General features: G+C 38.3%; 1 protein-coding gene across 4 annotated transcripts; it reads right to left on the minus strand.

Moving 5' to 3' along the window:
* Positions 1 to 4668: 4668 nt before the first annotated feature.
* Positions 4669 to 18833, minus strand: slc2a10 (solute carrier family 2 member 10). Of its 4 annotated transcripts, XM_051676627.1 has the most exons (10): positions 18482 to 18833; positions 17737 to 17828; positions 12528 to 13733; positions 12325 to 12447; positions 12087 to 12222; positions 9142 to 11738; positions 8797 to 9009; positions 8402 to 8518; positions 7649 to 7880; positions 4669 to 7454 (listed from the first exon to the last, which is right to left on the minus strand). In XM_051676627.1, exons 2-6 carry the CDS (start codon positions 17738 to 17740, stop codon positions 11648 to 11650), a joined length of 1560 nt encoding a protein of 519 aa, XP_051532587.1. In that variant the 5' UTR covers positions 17741 to 17828; positions 18482 to 18833; the 3' UTR covers positions 4669 to 7454; positions 7649 to 7880; positions 8402 to 8518; positions 8797 to 9009; positions 9142 to 11647. The 4 variants fall into 4 exon arrangements, with proteins under 4 accessions (XP_051532587.1, XP_051532588.1, XP_051532589.1 ...); XM_051676628.1 differs by having other exon boundaries at positions 4669 to 7880; positions 18789 to 18833; XM_051676629.1 differs by having other exon boundaries at positions 4669 to 7880; positions 9160 to 11738.
* Positions 18834 to 22646: the final 3813 nt, after the last annotated feature.

The following is a 22646-nucleotide window of genomic DNA, read 5'->3' on the forward strand; positions in this document are numbered from 1 at the left end:
GACTAATGTCTTTGAAGTCCATCCTAGAATAACTGCAGAAGTTCACATAGATGCATTGTCCTTGTTAGTTGACTGATGAAGGCTTTTGTTGTCAATTAGTTGATAATATATGTATTCCTTTTAAGAGTGTAATCCATCATTAGACCAAGGTGATGCGGGCAGAGATCAGTGAGGTGCATTGTAATTCAACCGGCAGGTCATTTCGGTGAGGTTCTGTGAGGTCCATCCTAAGTCCAAGGTTCAGGCAGTGTCATATGAAGTGTACATTCTATGTAGTCCAGCTTAGTAGGCTGAAGTGATGTCTGGCTGGCACTGGCTGTAGTTAGTCATCATCACTCAGTGACACGTAGCAGTGGAGTCCGACACCAAGCAGGAACGGAGCTGGATCTGGCTGGCTCTGGTAACCTCGGTATATGAATTCCGAGGTTGAGACAGGGAAACAAATAGAAAAATATTAGTGTAGATGCCATTCAATTTATTGCAGGTTATAGATTATGAGAAAGTTGGTGAAATCGGGATGAGCGAGGACAACACAGTGCAGAAGTTTTTCCTTCAAGCAGATCAGGGAATCATCACACTGTTCAGTCCAGTCGGAGGGTTTTAGTTTTCTGAAGACACCAGAGTTCTTGAGCTTCCCAACTTTCCCTCTCCTCTTTCAGCCTGCTGTTAACGCAAACAGGGGCTTTGCAGTGGAAGAACAGTTTGGTATAAAATGTTGGTAATAGGATACCATACCAAGGAAAGACTTCACTCTTTTCACCGAAGGCGTGCACCCATCATCTTCCATCAAGTCCCTTTTGGACTTTGGCTATGAATTATACCTTTTTGGGGTCAAGTGACACTCCAGTTCCATCAATGAGGAATTTCACAGACTTTTGAAGAATATGGCATTTCTTTGGGCTCAACTTCAAATTATGCTCCCTTAACCTCTGTAAGACAATCTCTGACCTGCTAAGAGCCTCTCTTTCTGAAGGGGCAAAGACCAATAGGTCATCCAAATAACACAGCAGTGTACTGAAACTGAGGTCCCCAAAAATACTCATATTCATCCTCATAAACAATGCAGGACTATTGGAAGCCCCTGCAGCATCCTACTGTATTCATATAGGCCTAATGGTGTGGTTAAGTATGTATACCTTTCATCCTCTTCATGTATTAGCATATTGTAAAAGCCAGATGTTAAGTCCATTGTGCTTAAGTAAGTATTCCCACCAAGGGCTGCCAAACAGTCTGACTGGTGCAGTTACGGTTGAGGTTTGGAGATCCATCAGTGGTCACGTTCAGCAATTTAGCCCATGGCAGGTTCAGTCTCTCCAAACATCCCGACACCATGTCGTAGAGGTCCGATCCCCTTGTTGTCCCCTTCATCGACTCCATGGCAAGAAATTCCTCCACTATTTCAAACCTGTCATTGATCCCTCGAATGAAAATAAGTAGCTGGGTGGTATCGTTGATATCCGTGCTTTCATCCAGCGCAATGGAAAAATATGTTAAATCAGCTGCTCTTTTTGACAATTCAGCAGACAACTCTTCATCAATTACTTCCACACGCCGTGTGACTGTGCGACGAGACAGACTGACATTTTCGAACTGACCTTTATTGTCAGGGCACAGTATGCTAGCCGCCTCTACCATACAGTCTTTCAAAAATTCACCATCAGAGAAAGGCTTGCTCTGTTTCGCGAGTTTGTGTGACAGCATGTAGCTAACTTTCATTGTCGATTCTTGGATGGTCAACTTCTTTGTAAAAATATTCTGCCTTGCAATTAAGTTGGAAGACAATTTCAGGGCTTTTTCATCTCTTTCCCATGATGAAAAGTTTGTGGCATAGTTAGCATGCATGGTTGAAAAATGTCTCTTGATGTCAAACATACCGCCTTTAAACCAGCAATTGTGACGAAATATCTAGATGTCCATTCTTGGTTAAAAATGCGACATTCAGAGTCAACTTTTCTCTTTTTTTTTTGAAGCATTCATCCTAACTGATTCTGTCATCACAACCGCCAACTTGAGGAGCAAGAGTCAAATTGAGGCCTTTAGTCCAATCTAAATGTAGACAGCGCCCTCTGTTGGAATCTACTTAAATAGCAGTACAGACTCGTTGTCATTCGCCTCGAGATTCATTAACATAGTGCTGCCTTTTATTGATTTTTTGGGGGGTCGTTTTGTTTTCCTTTGAGGACGTTGCGGGCCGGATTGAGATGGTCCACGGGCCGGTTCCAGCCCTGGGGCTGTATTTTGCCCATGTCTGGGTTAGTCACTCTCATGGGGACCCATCCATCTCCCCATAACAGTATAATTACTCGTCTGACTAAAACACCCTTTGGTATTGACCTTGAGCAGGTAGGTTCTATGATTACAATGCTTCCTGGAGACATAGGGACATGACTGGGTAGCTTACCCATACAAGGTATTCCATCTTGGGGACTAAAGTCACTGCTTGTGTTAGTCTGACCATGCCAATTTTTTCAGGTATTACAGCTGCTTTCCTTCTGGTGAGATTGGTCATCATGTCAAGGAAATCCTCACATTCAGATGATTTCTGTGATGAGTGTTGCGGGCAATGAGCTTCCAGTAATCCTCAATGCTTTTCATTTGATGCATTACATGCTTTAGCACGATGGCACAGATGATGATATTATCCTTCTGTCCAGGAACTACTAAAACAAGAACCACACATTTAACTCCATACGAGTTCAGTTCCACATCGTATAAACACTTTGGATGTACTTGTGATCCTCCACAGCCAACAAGCATGACTTGATCTAACTTTTGCTCTGCTGCTGGGAGTGCATTTTTGGCCAAAAGATTCTATTCTGCCTCATCACTCAAGGTACAGGCCATAGATCCTGAATCAAGCATGCCTTGTAGCTCAAAGCTCCATTAACTACAACAGGTGCATAAAACAATTCACTGAATGGCTCGATTTTCTGGATGTTTTGGATAATCACTTTTATGTCTCCTAACATTTTACAAATATTCACAAACATCTCTTCCAGGTCTTCATCACTTTTGAGGGTTTGTACTTCACCCACACTTCCCCTGACCAAATGTGAGTTAACTTGTTTAAATTGATCTGTTCTTCACCACCCTTAGTTTGCATGGGTGCATGTCTGGGTTCAACAGGGGTGAACGGTCTACGCCATCTACAGTCTCATTTGAAACAGCTAAGGCAGAGGTTCTCTTGTCTGCAGTGCATTATAGTAGAATGCTCGGAAGATTGGCACACTTTACACTTCCTTTGAGGGAAATTAGCTACAATAAGTAATGGTTTTGCAGCTACTGACTGCGTTTTTTGTTTTAGGATGCAATCTAACAAATTTATAAGTGACCTAATGCATCCACTATCTGACTGTGGTTGCTGTGCCACTGTCACATCAGTCTGATTCTCAGTCTGTATGTTTTCAGCAGTGCAAGACTGGACATGAGTGCCAATGTGCTTTACATTTGTGAGTATGTCAGTTTTTGCAGGTGCTTTCGACCTAGCTTCCCTGTGGTGTTTGACTAGATGCTCTTGGACCTCCTTTGCGGTCCACTTCTCTGTGGTCTTAAACTTAAAAATGCCTGAAAGAGTTTGGTCGGGACAGTGTTTTACAAACATCATGGTGACATCTCGACTGGGGTCTTCAACACCACCTTCCTGCCTCCTTAAACATTTGTCTGTGACATCTACTGCCTAAATCAAGTGGATTCAATAGTCCATTGCAGTTTAACCACTCAAGGGAATCATGTTATAAAAATCAGCAAGGGGCATTGAGTAAGTTAACTCTCCAAAATGTTGTCCGAGTATGTCAATGACAAGTTTGGGGTTTTCAGATGGCTCAAGAGATGGATTATTACGCAAGGTTAACCTGACAATGTCTCTGGCTTTTCCCCTTAACCTAGACACAATTTCTTGGAAGTGCTCATCTTAAGGAATTCCTCTCTTTCTGAGGTATGAGTCCATCTCATCCTCCCGTTCATGTATCGAGTACTCATCAGCCCCATCACCCTTAAAATGTGGTGGCTCTTTGACATCAGTCTTCATTATTAGCTTAACACCAGTCATGTTTAGCTCAGAAACATTTAGCCCTAGATTTGAGTCATGCACTTGTGTAACTTGGCTACTTTGTAATTGGTAGAGATACTCTGTCCAATTTGGTGTGCTAGTTGTGTTATGAGATTCCCCATCTCTGTTGAACTCATATCTGAATTTGGTATTTGCTGAATGGATGAAGGAACGTTAGTAGAACAGAAAGGCTGTGAATCTACAGCACCTCTTACTGGAGTTGGTTCTATATCACCCCATGGCCTACCTCGCCCTACACATGTTGTTGATTTTAAATCAGGTAACCCATCTTAATTTTTACCCCAAACATATGTAATTTCAACAGATTTCAAATAACACATTCAAAAAACATAAAATTTGAATTAAAAAAAATAAATAAAAGTAATTCAAAATGTCCCTATGTCCATTAAATGACTCTACTTCCTTAAGATGTACAAGTGTCCTTTAAATGTACCAATGTCCTGATGATGCAGCAATACTGATGACAGCAACCCCTGGCGATCAATTTGGCGGTGATCTGAAGTGAAGAGATCCGGGTCACTGCACCAATGTAACTGCCGATGTCCAGCGCTACCACTCTGCATTGTGTGTGTGGAGAATAATGAGAACAGACGCTGGTATACAAATTCAACTTGGCTGGTTTATTGGCCTGGGGAATCTGGGGAACACATGCTGCGCACATGTAGCTAAGGCCGCAGCACAACAAGGGCAAAATAAGGCTGTTAACGAGCCCCATATTATACTTGATTAAAATCAACTTATGGACAAAATACTCCACCCACATAACCACACATTAACCCACTTGAACATTAAACACATAAACACATATTTTAACACATTTATCAAAACATACATTATAATATAAATTCAATATTTGGGTGCTTCAACACTGTATCTCTCAGTGTCAAGTTCAGCGTGTTCACTGAGCATGGGAACGTTAAACCAACAAAGACATGTGTGGGAGTTGTTGTGGTGTAGTGGACTAAAGCACTGAATTGGTAAGTGGAAGCTTGTTGGTTCAATCCCCACAGCCATCACTATTGTGTCCTTGAGCAAGGCACTTAACTCCAGGTTGCTCTAGGGGGATTGTCCCTGTAATCAGGGCACTGTAAGCTGCTTTGGATAAAAGCGTCTGCCAAATGCATAAAATAATTTTTTTAAAATACAAATGTAAGTCATTTTTTTAACCATAAATCTCCACCTTTGACCTGCCCCAACCAGTAGATGCTGAATGTGAAAGTGGAGATTTATAAGAAAAAGAAAAAGAAAAAAAAGAAGAAAAAAAAAAGCACTTTTATAATTTTCTTACCCACATCTGTTAAATCGCTTCTTAAGATATGGATTTAATCACAGGCGTTGTATGGATTACTTTTATGCTTCATTTATGTCCTTTTTGGACCTTCTGAGTTCTGTTCACCATTCACTTGTATTGTATGGACCTACAGAGCTAAGATATTCATCTAAAAATCTTAATTTGTGTTCTGCAGAAGAAAGTCATACACATCAGGGATGGCATGAGGATGCATAAATGAGAATTTTCATTTTTGGGTGAACTTTCCTTTTAAAAGGCCTTGTGTTAGTTTAGTTGGCCATAATAATGTTTGATTCTACCTGTATATTACAGTTAATAAGAGGTCATTTAAAATGTCTTAAAATAAATAAAAAAATTGTTGTTATTCAAGGGTATCATTTGATTCAATCAATCAGCACCTCATCCTTACCCGAGGATGTAAAGAGATTTCCCAACAGCTCTTTAGACTTTAGATTCTTGACTACAAGACCCATTATTCTTCAACTGATTATTTCAAAGAAAATAATAAATAATATAATTTTTGCAATATTTTTTTTTTAAACAGCTTTTACAAACATGACACAGATTTTTATTTCATCATGTATTCTTCAGTATAATCTTCAGGAAAAGTTTTTTTTTTTTTTTTTTGATGGACATGAGATTTTAGACAAACAGGTAGTTCAAGGACAATCATTTGATATAAAGGAATTAATGACATGTTGTGAGGCAGCACTGTATTGAAATCCTGATATTTGCAATATTTTATAATAATTTCAGACTTAGGTGTGTTATGTTATATTTTTAATAACATTTTTAGAAACTACTTTATAATGAATTAAAAGGTAAAAGTTTGAAAATCTCCCACTGACATATCCACATTTTTCCTGCGGGTCTTACTGGGGAAACGAATGTGGGTGGAACTTCTGCCAGAAGTCGTTCTACAGCATTCGCTAGCTCTAGCTGCAGGCATTTTAAGACTGTTTACAGCTGGGAATAAGACGTGTTTCGGATGATCCGATTGCAGAGGTCAGCGCTAAATATAGTTGTAAACGGGGTGCAAAATGTTTTGTGATTGGATCACAAAAAACACATACAGAGGTAGTCAAAACCCACATTGCATTTTACATTTACATTTATTCATTTGGCGGATGCTTTTATCCAAAGCGACTTACAAAAGAGGAAAACAAAAGCGAATCATCTTAAGGAGACAGTGGTATGAAAAGTGCCATACTACAAAGTTTCACTAGCATCAGAATAGTATTCAAAACAGATTAAAGTGCAACAAGAATTATTATTTTTATTTTTTTATTTTTTATTAATGACTGGTTAAGTGCTCATGGAAAAGATGTGTTTTTAGTCATTTTTTGAAGACAGAGAGTGAGTCATGGATGGAGTTGGGAAGGTCATTCCACCATCGTGGTATGATGAAGCTGAAAGTCCGAGAAAGTGTTTAGGTGCCTCTTTGTGTTGGTACAACCAGGCGACGTTCCTTAGCCAACCGCAGGCTTCTAGTGGGCGCGTAGCTCTGCAGAAATGATTTTAGGTATGCTGGAGCAGACCCAGTGACTGTTCTGTATGCCAGCATCAGAGCCTTGAATTTGATACGTGCAGCAACTGGCAGCCAGTGGAGAGAGACAAGGAGTGGTGTAACATGCGCTCTCTTTGGTTCATTAAAGACCAGACGTGCTGCTGCATTCTGGATCATTTGCAGGGGTCTAATTGCACATGCAGGGACGCCTGCAATGAGAGCGTTACAGTAGTCCAGTCTAGTTATGACAAGTGACTGGACAAGCAGTTGTGTGGCATGTTCAGAGAGGAAGGGTCTTATCTTCCTGATATTGTAGAGTGTAAATCTACATGATCTTGCGGTCTTTGAGATGTGGTCTGTGAAATTTAGTCTGTTGTCGATGGTTACCCCTATATTTCTGACCGTTTTGGAAGGCGTTGCTGTAGTTGCACCCAGATGCATGGTGATGTTGTGTTCAACAGCAGGGTTGGCTGGAAAGAGAAGGAGTTCAGTCTTGGCTGGGTTGAGTTGCAGGTGGTGTTCCTTCATCCAGGCCAAGATGTCGCCAGGCAGGCTGAAATTCGATCAGTCACTGTGATGTCGTTGGGCTGGAAAGACAAGTAGAATTGCGTGTCATCAGCGTAGCAGTGGTAAGAGAAACCATGTGCCTGAATGATGGGTCCCAGTGATGTTGTGTATATAGAGAAGAGAAGTGGCCCAAGCACTGATCCCTGAGGTACCCCAGTAAGTAGCTGATGAGGCTTGGATACCTCACCTCTCCAGGCTACCTTGAAGGACCTACCTGAGAGATAGGAATTAAACAAGTCAAGCACAGTTCCTGTGATGCCCAGCGAGGAGAGGGTAGAGAGTAAGATCTGATGATTGATTGTGTCAAAGGCTGCAGAAAGGTCCAGCAGAATCAGGACGGATGATTTCGATTCAGCTTTCGCCTTTCTCAGTGTGACAGACAGCAGGGCAGTCTCGGTGGAGTGTCCACTTTTGAAGCCCGACTGGTTGTCATCCAGCAGCTTGTTCTGTGAGAGATAGGCAGAGATTAGGCAGGGTTAAGTGCGGGTTTCTTCAGCAGCGGGGTTACTCGAGCCTGCTTAAATGTAGTGGGAAATAGCCTGTAAGAAGAGATGTGTTATGTGTGTGAGAGCAGGTAGGATGGACGGAGAGATGGCCTGGAGAAGGTGAGAAGGAATGGGGTCAAGGGAACAGGTGGTGGGGTGGTTGGAGAGGAGGAGTTTAGAGACCTCAGTGTCAGTCAGAAGAAAGAACATAGAGACAGAAGAGTTGCATACAGGGGACAGGTGTTTGTCAGGGTGCAGTGCTGAGAATGTATTTCTGATGGTTGAAACCTTATTAGTAAAAAATGTGGCGAAGACATCTGCTGTCAGTGATGTGTCAGGTGGTGGAGGGGGAGGGCAGAGAAGTGTGTTGAATGTTCTAAAGCTGCGAGTGTCTGTGGTGCTGTTGATCTTGTTCTGGTAATAGGAGGTTTTTGCAGATTTAACGTTATCTGAAAAAGTTGCAAGCAGAGACTGATATTTACCTAGATCTGCTGGATCTTTGGATTTCCTGCCATCTCCTCTCAGCTGCCCTGAGGTCAGTCCGATGTTCACGAAGGATGTCAGACAGCCAGGGGCTGGGTGGTGTAGTACGTGCTGGCCTAGAGGAGAGAGGACAGATTTTGTCTAGACAGGTTGTTAAAGTAGCAGCGTTTATATCTGTGGCAGTGTTTATATTAAGGGTGGAAAATACATTTAGTGTGGGAAGAGAGGTAGAGACAGCAGTGGAAAGGCGTAAGGGTGAAAGAGAATGGAGGTTACGGCGAAAGGAAACCAAAGGTGGAGTCTGTTTTAATGTAGATGGGAGAGTCATGTTGAATTGAACAAAGTAGTGATTAGAGACATCTTAGAACAAGAATATTTGAGTTGGTACAGTTACGTGTAAAAATGAGGTCCAGCTGGTTGACCGATCTGTGAGTTGCTGTGGTGTGTAGTCTTTCCAAGTCAAATGAGGCCAGAAGAGTATTCAGTTCAGTGGCCTGGGGCTTGTCTTGGTGTATGTTGAAATCACCAAGAACCACAAGTGTCCTACCATCCTCCGACAAGGAGGACAGCAGGACATCCAACTCTTCAATAAAGTTTGTCAGCTGACCTGGAGGGCGATAGATGACAACAACATGTATTTTTGTGGGTTGCATTGTAGTAATAGCATGGAATTCAAAACTAGTATTGTTACATAGTGAAGAGTGTGGTGAAAAAGTCAAATTGTTATGAATGAGCAAACCTGTTCCCCCACCCCTACCGGTGTGTCGAGGGGTGTGAGAGAAGTTGTTGTTGTTGGAGAGAGCAGCAGGTGTTGCTGTATCCTCTGGACGTATCCATGTTTCTGTCAGTGCCAGGATGCTGAGGGTGGACTGTGTGGCAAAGGCTGGAATGAAGTTAGCTTTGTTCACAGCTGACTGGCAATTCCAGAGTCCCACTGAGAAAGAGAGCGAAGCAGATGCTGAACTGCAAAGTGGCCGAAGGTTGTGTGGGTTGTGTTTTGTCTTGCATCTGTATCGTTTGAATGGTCTGTAACAGATAACAGGGATGTGCTTGAAGGCATATGTTATTCGTGAAGTAGACATGTTAGTATGTACAAGGAAAATAAGAAAAGAGATAAAATTAAGATACTTAAGTGCTACGGTGAGTGGCGCCTTGTTGGTGTCCTTGCTCGGTGGACTCGCACAGGTAGACTCGCTGGTCTTTACATGAGTAGATCTTCATATGAGGAGGGCTTTACACGAGGGCTACCACTTCCGCATCAGCATTCAAGTAAAATATATACATGATATTAACAAGCCGTTCAGTGAAAAAGCAGGACACGCCTTAATGCTACTTAGCACAACAAAGCTAGTCACGTGGTCAACTGAAACTAAGGGTCGCGCGAGGTGACAAGCGCGTGTACGAACGTGACTTCTGTACACTGCAAATAAATTATGCTGCACTTTAGCAATAAATAATACTCCAAAACAAGTGAAGCACTGTTTATAGACACTAAAAACAATGATAGTTTTACACACACTGGACAACCAACTCTAAATCTAGCAGTGAATACCCTGGGACAAGTCAAAACAATATAGCACACACCAACACACCTTTAAGCGATGCGAGTTCAAGACAGTAAACAAACAACACAAGTCTAGCAATGAATACCACTCTACAACAAAGTAAAACAATGAAATAAACACACCTAACTGCAGACTCATGTAGATAGATCGCTTCTATCACACATTTCTTCTATCACACACTACATTGCATTTTAGGTTTAAAGAGCACCTATTATGGTTTTTCAAATATTACCTTTCATGTAGTGTGTTATATAGCTGTTTGTGAATGTAAAAAAGTCTGCAAAGTTTCAAAAATCTAAGTGCATGACAAATGGAGTTACTGACTCCCAAAAGAAAGAACCGATTCTGAACACTTGAAACGAGTCATTAGTAATTCCAGATTTACTTCCTGTACTAACCTACTTAATTTGGTAACAAAAAATCCACGTCTGGTCTTCAGTGGCTGCTCACGAACAGCTTTGACCCACCCTCAAACACTACACTAAGCGGTAGACCAATCTCAACAGACTGGGACATCTGACCAATCAGAACAGAGTAGGCTCTCTGAAAGGAGTTTAGAATGAATCCTTTAGAATGGATCATTGAACGAGTCATTTTTGACACTGGAAAAAAAAAGGTAATGCTGCAATTTAAATTATGAGCAAATTAAAGTGTTTTTTGACCTTGGATGCATGTAAATCTATTGTATGAGGCCTTTAAAACAAAATTAGGAATGTTCAAAAGCATAATAGGTGCCCTTCACCAGTCAATCACCCACTGAACAAATGTTTAAATTTACGTGTGCATTTAAAAGGAAATAACCATCCGATCGGAAAACTTGAAAAAGTATGAGAACTTAACAGCTCTTCCTTAGTGTGTCTGTCTGATTTGAACATGCAGGGTGACAAGATGACAAGCAGACACATCTGAAGCTGAACTAACACAAGTACTCCACTAAAACAACCAATAATTTAGCTCGAAATGTTGCGTTTGTGCTTAGATTAAATCTCAACTGCATCTGGGATAAACAGCGCACCGGTTTTGTTTGTGCTTTCTTTGTCTTTATGACTTTACGTTTATTATTGTTCAGTAACACACTGATATAGTGATTGATGTATGTCCTCACGAAATCATACACACTCCCCTCAAAATCCCAACACACAACGAAAGAATCAATGGATGTACACCGCAACCACAGCTGTGTTTACTTGACAACGGAAGTAACACCTATATTTCTCCCTAAGCATCACGGGACGTAGGAAAATGTGGATAGAATGTTTAGCATTCAAATTCAACTGCATGTTTTATGTTTTAGCAGCAAGAAGATTTAGAGAGTATAACAGACTTTTGGACCAAATTTTGGTCTGCTTCTCACCCAAAGCCATGGTATTGCTTCAGAAGACATGGATTAAACTACTTAAGTTATTTAGATTACTTTTATGCTGCCTTCATGTCATTTTTGGAGCTTGAAATTTTTGGACCCCATGTTAGTACATTGTATGGACAAAGAGAGTTTGAGACAGCATGAGGGTGAGTAAATGATGAGAGAATTATCATCTTTAGGTGAACTATCCCTTTAATGGTGGCAAATATGTGATAAATGTTTAGATCTACATCTAGCAGGACATATGATGACAAAAGTGAAGTGACATTGAGAGCAACCCAATATTTCTGATGATGACATTGATGTTGCATAGGATTTCATATTGATGTACTTGTCCAATGCACTCTCTGATAACCCGGAGAGAAACTTCTCTGGAAAATATTGCAGAATTCCTTGCTGTGGAATAATCTATGAGAAAGAACGGATTTGGAGTAATGTAGTCAGATAATGCTACTGCATCAAGCACAGGTCAGTGTCCATCACTATTCTAATTCAAATAAACTGAACATCCCTACAGGACTTCCAAAAGCATAACATTCAACAGTTTGTAGAGTGGTGTGCTTTTCTGCTCATATTTATTCTGTTTAAATACCATTTAACAAAATGAAGCTAATGTTTCACTCTCATGGACATAAGAGAAATCAGAAAAAAAGACGATTAAGTTGTTGTTTTTTAGTTTGATTTTAGTTTGTATAGAGAAAGATTAACATATTTACATGCTTTCATGTATTATAATGAAAGAATATATTGTCTTACCGTTTGTGAGAAAGCTCTCTGTCGATCTGATAAAGAGATTTTTGATTGGTCTCTGGTAGCACAAGATAGATGAACACAGCAGCTGCCATTCCAATAACTCCATACATTAAGAATGTTCCAAACAGACCTATCACATCTGAGTAAGATAATTTACAAATGATAAATTACATATATTTTTATACAATGGTTAACTGTGTCTTTTCATTGTATTGTTGTCTTTGGCCTTGGTTGTGCATACCAATTATATTCAAGAAAGAAAAGGACACTATGAGGTTGGCCCCCACATTGAAGCAGTTAATGAATGCAAATGCTCTTCCCCGCACTTCCTTTGGAAATATTTCACTTAGCACAAGCCATGTCACTGTGAACCAAATAAACAATTCTATGCATTAAAATGTAATTATTGGTAACTCATGTTAAACTCAAAGAGGCAACACTTACTTGGTCCAAAGCTCACTGAGAAAGCACTGACAACTGCCATCATGCAGATAAAAATAGCCCACTTATACATCTCATTGTTTGAATATTCATAGGTATCATGTGTTTCATGTGCACTCCATGAAGAACTCTGGTCCTGAATGAGTGAGTTGTTGTCTAGTTTCCTTTGATTTTCAACTAGTAAGGTGAGATTTGAATTTGGCTCCAAAGAGCTGCAGTGTTTTGTTGTATCAATTACTGATTGCCAACTCAAGATACTAGTAAGCATCAGTCCTACTGCCATCACTGAGCAACCACCAATCAGCAGTGATCTTCTGCCAACCTTGTCTGAACAGACCATTGCTACAAGTGTAGCAATGACTTTGACAAAACCCAAACCCACAGAGGCAAGATCTGCAGATGCATTGCTCTGGAATCCAACAGAGTAAAGGATGGTGGAAGCGTAGAAGAGGACATTCGGCTGACCTGTGAACTGTTGACTGAGCACCAGCCCAAGACCAATAGCAGTTCTTCTCCACATGTTATTTTTGGATTTAAAAAGATGAAGGACACTATATTGCACATTGTCTGGTTGGTTTTGGTTTGAAGTTCCCTCTGCTAATCTATCGGATTGCTGGCTTTCATCCTCAGCCATGAGACTTACAGAGGAACCATTTTGTTGAGGCAGAAACTCAATGGAGACCAACTGCATGAGGGAAGGTACAGCAACGAGCCCAAACATGTACCTCCATCCTGCTTGGGCACCAGTTAAAATGTAGTTGACAGCATAGGCCAACAAGATCCCAACAGTAATACCAACTTCATACAGGGTCACCATCACACCTCGGCATGTTGGAGCAACCATCTCCGAGACAAAGATGCAGCAGCTCATGGAAGATATGCTCATAGCAAAGCCAATGATTGCCCTACCAAACACCAATGACAGAAAAGATGTGCTTGTAGTCAGGATAAGTGTTCCCCCCAGAATGAGGAGATTGCTCAGTAAAATAGATGCCTTCCTGCCATGACGATCAATTATCCAACCACTAACCACAGAGGCCGACAATGCTCCGATCAGAAGAGCGCTAACCACAGATTCCTGCTGAACACAATCCAGATGGAACTGAGCTTGGAGTTGTGGTAGAGTTCCAGATACAATTGCAAGCTCATAGCCGAACACAAGACCACCAAGAGTGGACACAATGATAGTGAGCACCAGGATGGGACAACCTAGAAAAGAAAAACAGTGAAATAATAGAATGTCAGTATTTGGGGAGTTGACAATTGACATTTTTTTCAACATCATGATTTCTACTTCAATTTATATTCACTTAGAAAGAAAAGGGTACCGGTATATTTTAGGTGCTGTAAATGGTCACTATTTCCATTTTTTTCTTCTTCTTTTAATCCTTTCCAGTTAATTTAAATAGTGCAGTGTTGGGCCAGTGAGTGTTACTCAAAAAAGCAATCCACTACAAATGACTAATGACTTATCTAAAATTGTAATCAGATTACATTTATGATTACTTTATTGAAACAGTAATCACAGTACTAAGTACATTATTTTTAAGTTACTTTCTAAAACACTTTCTGCTGTAACAAAGAGGAGGCCACCACCATGCACCCCAATAACACACCCAAGTGGGGCGCCAATAGGGATCTCACCTAGGGCGCAATAATCATCAGAAACAGCCCTGATACTACATTTGGGTTGCAAGGTATACCGGTACAAAAGAAATATCGCGACAACAAAAAATTAAAAAAGATATAATATCATCTTGTTGTTAATTTCAGTACCATATTAAAGTATGCTGCCATTAGCAAAATGTAATGTAATGTGAGAGTTTTGAGATGAAATCAAAGACCATTTGAAAATAATACTAAAAAAGCCTCTATATGATCATTAAACAGCAGAAGGATGTAATTTCATGAAATAATATGCGGTCACATACGCTGCGCGCCACAGTATGAATAAGAGGCATCTCTCTGCCCTGTCATCTCCTTCACACACATACAGGCACGCACACGAACACACAAAAGCAACACACTACTAATGCATGATTTTCATGCAGTGTGTCCAATAGTATCCATATGCAGAGCTACAGATCAGTGTGTTGAGTGTATAAACAGCTGTGAACCCTATAATTAACTTTTTCTCCATTGCAGCTCAGAGATTTCAGCTCACGAGTCATGGGAAGCTTGATATAACAAACTCTTCACAAACAGGAAGAACTTCAAAGATCTTTCAAAATAAAAGCCCAGCTGAAATGAGAGCTCTGTTCAACTGATTGCGTGAAATTAAAGGCATTATGAAAGAAAAATATTACTACTGTATAAAAGTGTAATATTCAAAGCAGTCACAATAATACTCATAGTATCAATAATATAATATTAAACAGTTATATTATTAGATTAACATCTGTAAGCAATATCACATAAGCAAGTGTACTGAATATCAGTATGTTGTGATTCAGTCTTGGCAGCCTTTTGCCGAATGGTGCCAAAAATAAAAAACATCCAGCGAGCGGCAGTTCTGTGGACGGAAATGCCTTGTTGATGAGAGAGGTCAACAGAGAATGGCCAGACTGGTTCAAACTGACAAAGTCTACGGTAACTCAGATAACCGCTCTGTACAATTGTGGTGAGAAGAATGGCATCTCAGAATGCAGGTTGGTGCTGTTTTGGCGGCACGAGGGGGACCTACACAATATTAAGCAGGTGGTTTTAATGTTGTGGCTGATCGGTGTATATATATATATATATATATATATATATATATATATATATATATATATATATATATATATATATATACACACACACTCACACACACTCACACACACTGTATATATACAGTATATATATTGTTGAAAAGTATTATATTTTCATTTGAATAAAGCTGTACAATATGTATTTGGTTAAACACAATTTGATCATAAGATTTAATTAAAACATTTAACATGGAATCTAGAAAACAGAAAAGGCATAATATGTATCTATAAGACTTTATGCAGTTCTTTTAGACAACTAATTTTCTGTGTAATTTCATCAGAAATCTGAGTTTTTTTTATTTGTAAGTATCGAGTACCAGGGCTGGTATCATACCGAAGCCAAAATTTTGGTATCGGAGCATCTCTATTCTACATAAATATTATTTTAGAAATATGTATAACCCAGTAATGTATTTAAAAGTAATTAAATCAATTGAAAGTCTGTAACTGTAATCATGATTGAAACGACCGCGGGAGCGACGGGCGATGAAAATGAGGGGACTGGTGCCTTGCACTTGGGCCCGTAAAATCATTGGCTGTGTCTTGTTTGGAAGGATGCGTCCTCCGGAGGTCGCATTTGTCAGCCGCATACGTCATCGAGGTTGTCTCGTTTAATTTTTTTTTTTTTATTATTATTATTATTGGGAATGCAAAAAAGGTTAACAATTGTATAAATGTAAGTACATATACATAAAAGGCATTGGCAATAGATAAAATATAAGAAAAAGAAAGACAAAAAAAAAAAAAGCCTCGATGACGTATGTGGCCGACAAATGCGACCTCCGGAGGACGCAGCCTTCCAAACGAGATAGCCATTGTTACGCCACAGATTCGGATAACGGAAGTCTTTTTTTCTGGTTTCCAGTGTTTTCACTCAAATTCCCATATGTTTTTAGCTGATAAAGTGACTTTTAGTGTATTAAGTTTGTAAAAATTGCCAAATAAAACAAACATCTGGCTCCATAGTGTTTTAAAGTAGTTTTTACATTTCTTATGGAGACCGGAACAGGAAAACAGTTCAGTGGCAAACGTAACAAATTACCTATATCACTATCAGAGTTCCATAAACAAATACTGTTATACTGGAAAATGTTATATGTACATAACTTTTCACCACACACCTCTATTCTCTGGAATAATAGATATGTATTACACCGCAACAGATCTTTATTTTTTGAAGATTGGTTTGAGAGGAATATATGGTCCATAACTGACTTAAAGGATGCCAGTGGTAATCTTTTAAACTATGAACAATTTTGCACTAAACATAATTTCAAACCCTCACAGTCAGACTTCACTAAATTACATAAAGCACTTCCCCAAGAATTTGTTTGTCTAATAAGAAATATATTAACATACCAATTGATACAGCCACGACTGACTCCACTATCAGTTCAAGGGATTTTGATTTTGGATAAAAAGTTCAATAATCATTTTATTAGAAGTTGTATCACTGAATACCTTTACCCTGAAAAGCCCAACAAAAATGGCATCCTGCATAAATTTGATACAAATTCAATAACTAAACTAAGAACAATATACAGTATTTAACACTTCCTATACCCCCCAAAATGAAAGAAACACACTTCAGCGTTATGAACAACATTTACCCCTCTAAAGAATTACTTAGGTATTGATCTTAGGTAAAGAATCACTTTGGTATTGATGATAATGCATGCACATTTTGTGAAAATGATGTTGAAACTACGGACCATGTATTTTTTTCATGCAACCTGGTACAAATATTTTGGTGTGACATACATAATTGGATACAGCAAAAGATCTCTTCATTCCCATCTTCTATCTCCAGAGATGACATAATATTTGGTTTGATATTGCAAAGCAAAGACAATTAACTCTGTTGTAATACAATTCTGTGCCTAGCAAACATTTTTATCCACAAGTGTAGAATTATAAAATCATCCCCCAAATTTGTTATTTTTTTAAACGAATTTAAATTGTATTTGAAATTTCTAAAACCTCTAAAAGGCCCAAAAGAACAAAAATTGTACGACATCCTAAAACACTAAAATAAATAACTGAACTTAGACTAAATTCTCCCCTGGTACGACAATGTCTCATCACTGGGTTATTTATTTCATTTTAATAATTTTGTTTTATTTTTTTATTTTGTATCCATGTTATTAAGAGCTGTTTCCTCTGACTGTTTGCTATATATCTTTATACTGAAGTTGTGTATTATATGTTGCATGTTTGTTTATAAATTCTGCAATAAATAAAAAAAAATTAAAAAAAAGTTCAGTGGCAAACGGAATCATAGTGGCGCCGCCCAGTGGTTGGTCAGGAAAACTGTGGATTGAGATCACTTGGATTGTATTTCAAATTTTAATAAAACATTCTAATTCTGATTTCTGAAATACAAAGGCATTTTTTTCTTTCTAATATATATATATATATATATATTTAAAACCAAATGAACCTTGAAAAGGTCTCACACTTACCCATTTTATTTTTCCCCAAATACAGAACTTAATCACGCTGGCTCATCAAATATGCAACAGGTCTGTCTTGTCCAGCCTTGTCCAACATAACCCTTTTTATATATAAAAAAAAAAAGAAAGCATAGACATAGGTGTTTAGAAATGTCCAGGTGCGAGTCTGTTCTCCTGCCTAGTCGTCCTAACCAAGGAGTTCAAACCAGTGTTCAATTCATTCACAAATGTCACCGTGACCACTGGTCTTGGTGCTACTGCTTTTAGACGCGTCCACTTGAGCTCTGAATTTAGGGCGTATAGTCCGAGTTTCTGCAAAGTTTCAGAAGCATTGTCTAAGGAAAGGAAACCAGACGATCGTCGGCAAGAACCGTTATTCAAAACAGAAGCCCCAAAACTATGGAGATGGCTACAGTCGTTTTAGACAACGAAAACAAATCCGCATTTTCTCTTCTGACTAATAAACATTCCTCTAAGCGAGATTATGCCGAAACAGTCTGAATCAAAATTTACATTTACATTTTTATGCATTTGGCAGACGCTTTTATCCAAAGCGACTTACAGAGCACTTATTACAGGAACAATTCCCCCGGAGCAATCTGGAATTAAGTGCCTTGCTCAAGGACACAATGGAGGTGGCTGTGGGGATCGAACCAGCAACCTCCTGATTACAAGTTATGTGCTTAAACGCATCACCACTCCGGTAAAACGTACATTCTCTGTTCATTCACAGTTACGTTTTATGAGTAAATACCTCAGCATAGTTTTGCATCTGCTACTGTTCAATGTAGGCTGTTCTTCGAAAGTTTCTTGGAATTTTGGACTTTTATTGATGTCTGCATCCAAGGAAGTCGCTGCTACGTGGCAGGAGGCTGAACTCTTCTACACAGGAACTTGCTACTGGATGAAGACCCAGGCTACACAAACTGGGTAAAGTTAGTTTTAGGTTCGATATTCGTTGGATAATCAGTTTATCTTACCGCGCTCTCGGCAGGCGACAATCTTACAAAGATATCACTAGCACAGTTGGGTTAAAGGGTATATAACAATACTATACTTGCATAAATCATTGCACTCCGAACAGTCAACGCTTGATGTGGCTGGAGAATTATGCTTGAAAACGCTCCGATGCGTTTTCATTGCCTAGCTTAAGTAAGGGACCATCTTCAAGTTCCACCCACTACGCTAAAACATAGGTGGTGTCCAATCGTTCATTCCGTTGCAAGCTATACATATAAACCCAGTAAAGCACATATTCACCTTCCAAAGGTTGTGGTAAGCTGCTATTGCACAGACTGACTTAATACAGTTGAAATTATTACAGTATGTCTTGTCACATGAGTACAGTAATCAATTATTTTAGAAATAAATTCATAAATTCAACAAAATGTTATTTTCACATTCTAAAAGTAAGCTGCTATTGGACAGACTGATTTACTACAGGTCAAATTATTACAGTATTTCCTATCAAGACAAGTTAAGTTTAATTGACAGCATTTGTGGCATTGTGTTAATAACCACAAACATTGATTTTTCACTTGTTATTGTGGGTCATCTACAATGGAAGTGCCAGTGTAAATGTGAAGATTGAACATTTATGAAAGCTCTTACAATTGTAAAGTTGTTTAAACAGTCATTGTTTGGGTAATTTCATGGTTTTAGGGTTTACAGCATGAAGCCCTTATGGCAACATTGTTAAATTGGATATTGCTTTACACACACACACACACACACACACACACGCACACACACACACACACACACACACACACACACAAAGGTTAGTAAGCGATCTTCTCACACTAAAATCATGTTAACATTCATATTCTTTACATATATATGGCTATAACTTTGAAAGAGTGAGTTTTTAATGTTTGCCAATTGGCCCCCTTTCACTTCCATTTTTTAAAGGAAAGGAGTGCCAAGTCAAAATAATGTTTTATGGTAATCAACAATATGCCACAAATGCTGTTGATTAAGCTTAATGTGTATTCAAAATTCCTTAACATCTTGTCATGATTTCAGTCTGTGATCTCCCCTGTTTTGTGACACTTGCTATGTTTTATTTACCCTGATTTCATCATTTCACCTGCTGATTGGACTTTCTCTACAAATTCATGTACTTAATTGGCAATCCTACCCTCTCCATGAACCCAGACACCTGAGTTATATGAAGTGTCAACAAATGATAAAAAAAATAAATAATAATAAATGTACATAAATGCAAATAAAACAATCTGTACCATGTTGTAATATAATTCTGCTGGATCTGTTCTGTTACCCCTGGGGGTGAGCTCTCCTCACACAGACCACGCATGGCTGCATGGATGGAACGGGAAGGCAAAGAACAGAACCATACATCCATCAGATTGCTTCAGTTGTCAATAAAGTTGACGGAAGTGGTCCTAACTGAAACAGCCATCTATTTAAACAGCCATTGTATTTCTTCAATAACCACCTTAAATAATGTCACTCAAATAACATTAATTTGTAACAATTTATTCTGTTATTTACTCTAACAAAACTACTTACAACACAAAATGGGTCCCACGCGTTCTTTGAAGAAGACCTCAAATTAATTTAAAATGGTCTTTAAATAGTAATAAAAGTATAATAATTGTGATAAGCCATGTTGGTAAAATATTTGTACCTTTTATTAAAGGAAAAGTAGAGCATTTCTGAAACAATTTATGACAGTATTAACATAACTTCAATCATTTTACAAGTTACTGTATACAAACATTAATTAACTTTGATATTGCTGATACTAGGCATTATCACAGTAAAATAACTTTTATGTGAAATCTTACTTGAAATAAAATTAAATGTCCAGATACAGAGATACTACTTGTACAACAACACTTATTTGTTGTATTGAAGAGTAAGCTCTTGTATTAAGTTCTTGAATTAATATTATTCTTCAACAGGATGCATGATTGAAAATGGAGCTGACTCTGAAAACAAAAAGGAGGTAGATAGATTACTATGTTTATTGTTTTAGTATGAACCACCAGTAGCTGAATATCACAAACATAAAAGTGCTGGTGGTGGATTTTGAAGGGAAAAGGACAACCTGATTCTGATTATTAGCCAGGCAGAGGAGGCAACAGTACATCAGAGCAGATGACTCAGAATGTGTGAAGAACATGATGAGGAAAGACAACTGTACAACTAGACTTTTAAATTAACTGGACTCAGTGGCAGATAAGAGGTTGCTACAGCATCCTCTGCACAACAGCATTTCTTAGAGCATATTGCTCTAGTGATACTTGAGATCTTTCCTGTCCACTTCGATCAGAATTGTTTTATACCTCCTCTACCTTTAAGCCTTTACAGGAAGCATGAACTGTTTCTCATCTTTTCCTGTAATGTGTGAAAATTATATTTTTGTTTAATTTTTATGAATTTATTTCTAAAATAATTGATTACTGTACTCATATCATAAGGCATACTGTAATAATGTCATCTGTATTAAGTCAGTCTGTTCAATAGCAGCTTACTGCAACCTTTATAATGTGAAAATAAAATTTTTCTTGAATTTGTATACATTTATTTCTAAAATATTTGATTACTATACTCATATCATAAGGAAAACTGTAATAATTTCATCTGTAGTAAGTCTGTCTGTCCAATAGCAGCTTACTTCAACCTTTAGAATGTGAAAATAACATTTTGTTGATTTTTTATGATTTTTTTTAAATAATTGATTACTGTACTCATCTTAAGGAATACTGTAATCATTTCATCTGTAGTAAGTCAGTCTGTCCAATAGCAGCTTACTACAACTTTTAGAATGTGAAAATTTCATTTTGTTTAGTTTTTGAGATTTTTTTTTCTAAAATAATTGAATACTGTACTCATATGATAAGGTATACTGTAATAATTTCACCTGTATTCAGTCAGTCTGTGCAACAGCAGTGTTTTCACGATAGAACATGCAAGTCAGTTGAATGAATGCTCAGACGCCCGTAACGTTTTAGCGCAGTGTGTGGAGTTTTCAGACGGTCCCTTCAACACCATAGGCGAAAATCTAACGAATATCGAACTTGCAACCAACTTTACCTCGCTGGCTACACATTATACCATTAATCTATCAGTGGAATGTATTAAGTCTTTATCACTTCAGCTGCTTTTACATAATAGGCAATAATAGCGTCGTCGACATGTTGATATGTTTCTAACAGATGTTTGTGCGTATTAGGCTAAACGTAAAGAGAGACGCTTCGCCGCCTACATTTTCCACATTCTTTATTTTGTTGTGGTGCCGGTGTGTGTAGGCTTATAGGTTATAATGCATCGTTAATTTAGCATATTATTACTTCCCAGCAATAACAGAACGTTCTCCTAACGTTGCTTACACATACAAGGAATTTGTCTTGGTGACAGGAGCTAACAGTACACAACAATACAAAAACAGCAACAAGACTTATAAAAAAATAATTAAAATTGAATAAAAAATAGATAAACATTGAAAAGAAAAAAGTATATATAGATACACAATAGACAATATGTGTGTGTGTGTATATATATATATATATATATATATATATATATATATATATATATATATATACACATACACACATACATACATATACAGACATATACACACACACACATACATATATATATATATATATACATATATACACATATACATATATATGAATATATATACATACATACACACACACATACACATACGTAGTGCAAATCTAAATACAAATCGGTTATATATAGTGCAAGGGAATGTAATGGCAGAAGAGGTAGGATGTGTTGGATAATATAAAAAGACTAAGCTGTGTATTGCACATAAATTATTGCTCAAAGGGGCAGTTTTAACTGTTCATGAGATGGATAGCCTGGGGGAAAAAACTGTTCCTGTGCCTGATGGTTCTGGTGCTCAGAGCTCTGAAGCG

This window comes from Myxocyprinus asiaticus, chromosome 37 (genome assembly GCF_019703515.2).
Source record: "Myxocyprinus asiaticus isolate MX2 ecotype Aquarium Trade chromosome 37, UBuf_Myxa_2, whole genome shotgun sequence".
NCBI lineage: Eukaryota > Metazoa > Chordata > Actinopteri > Cypriniformes > Catostomidae > Myxocyprinus > Myxocyprinus asiaticus.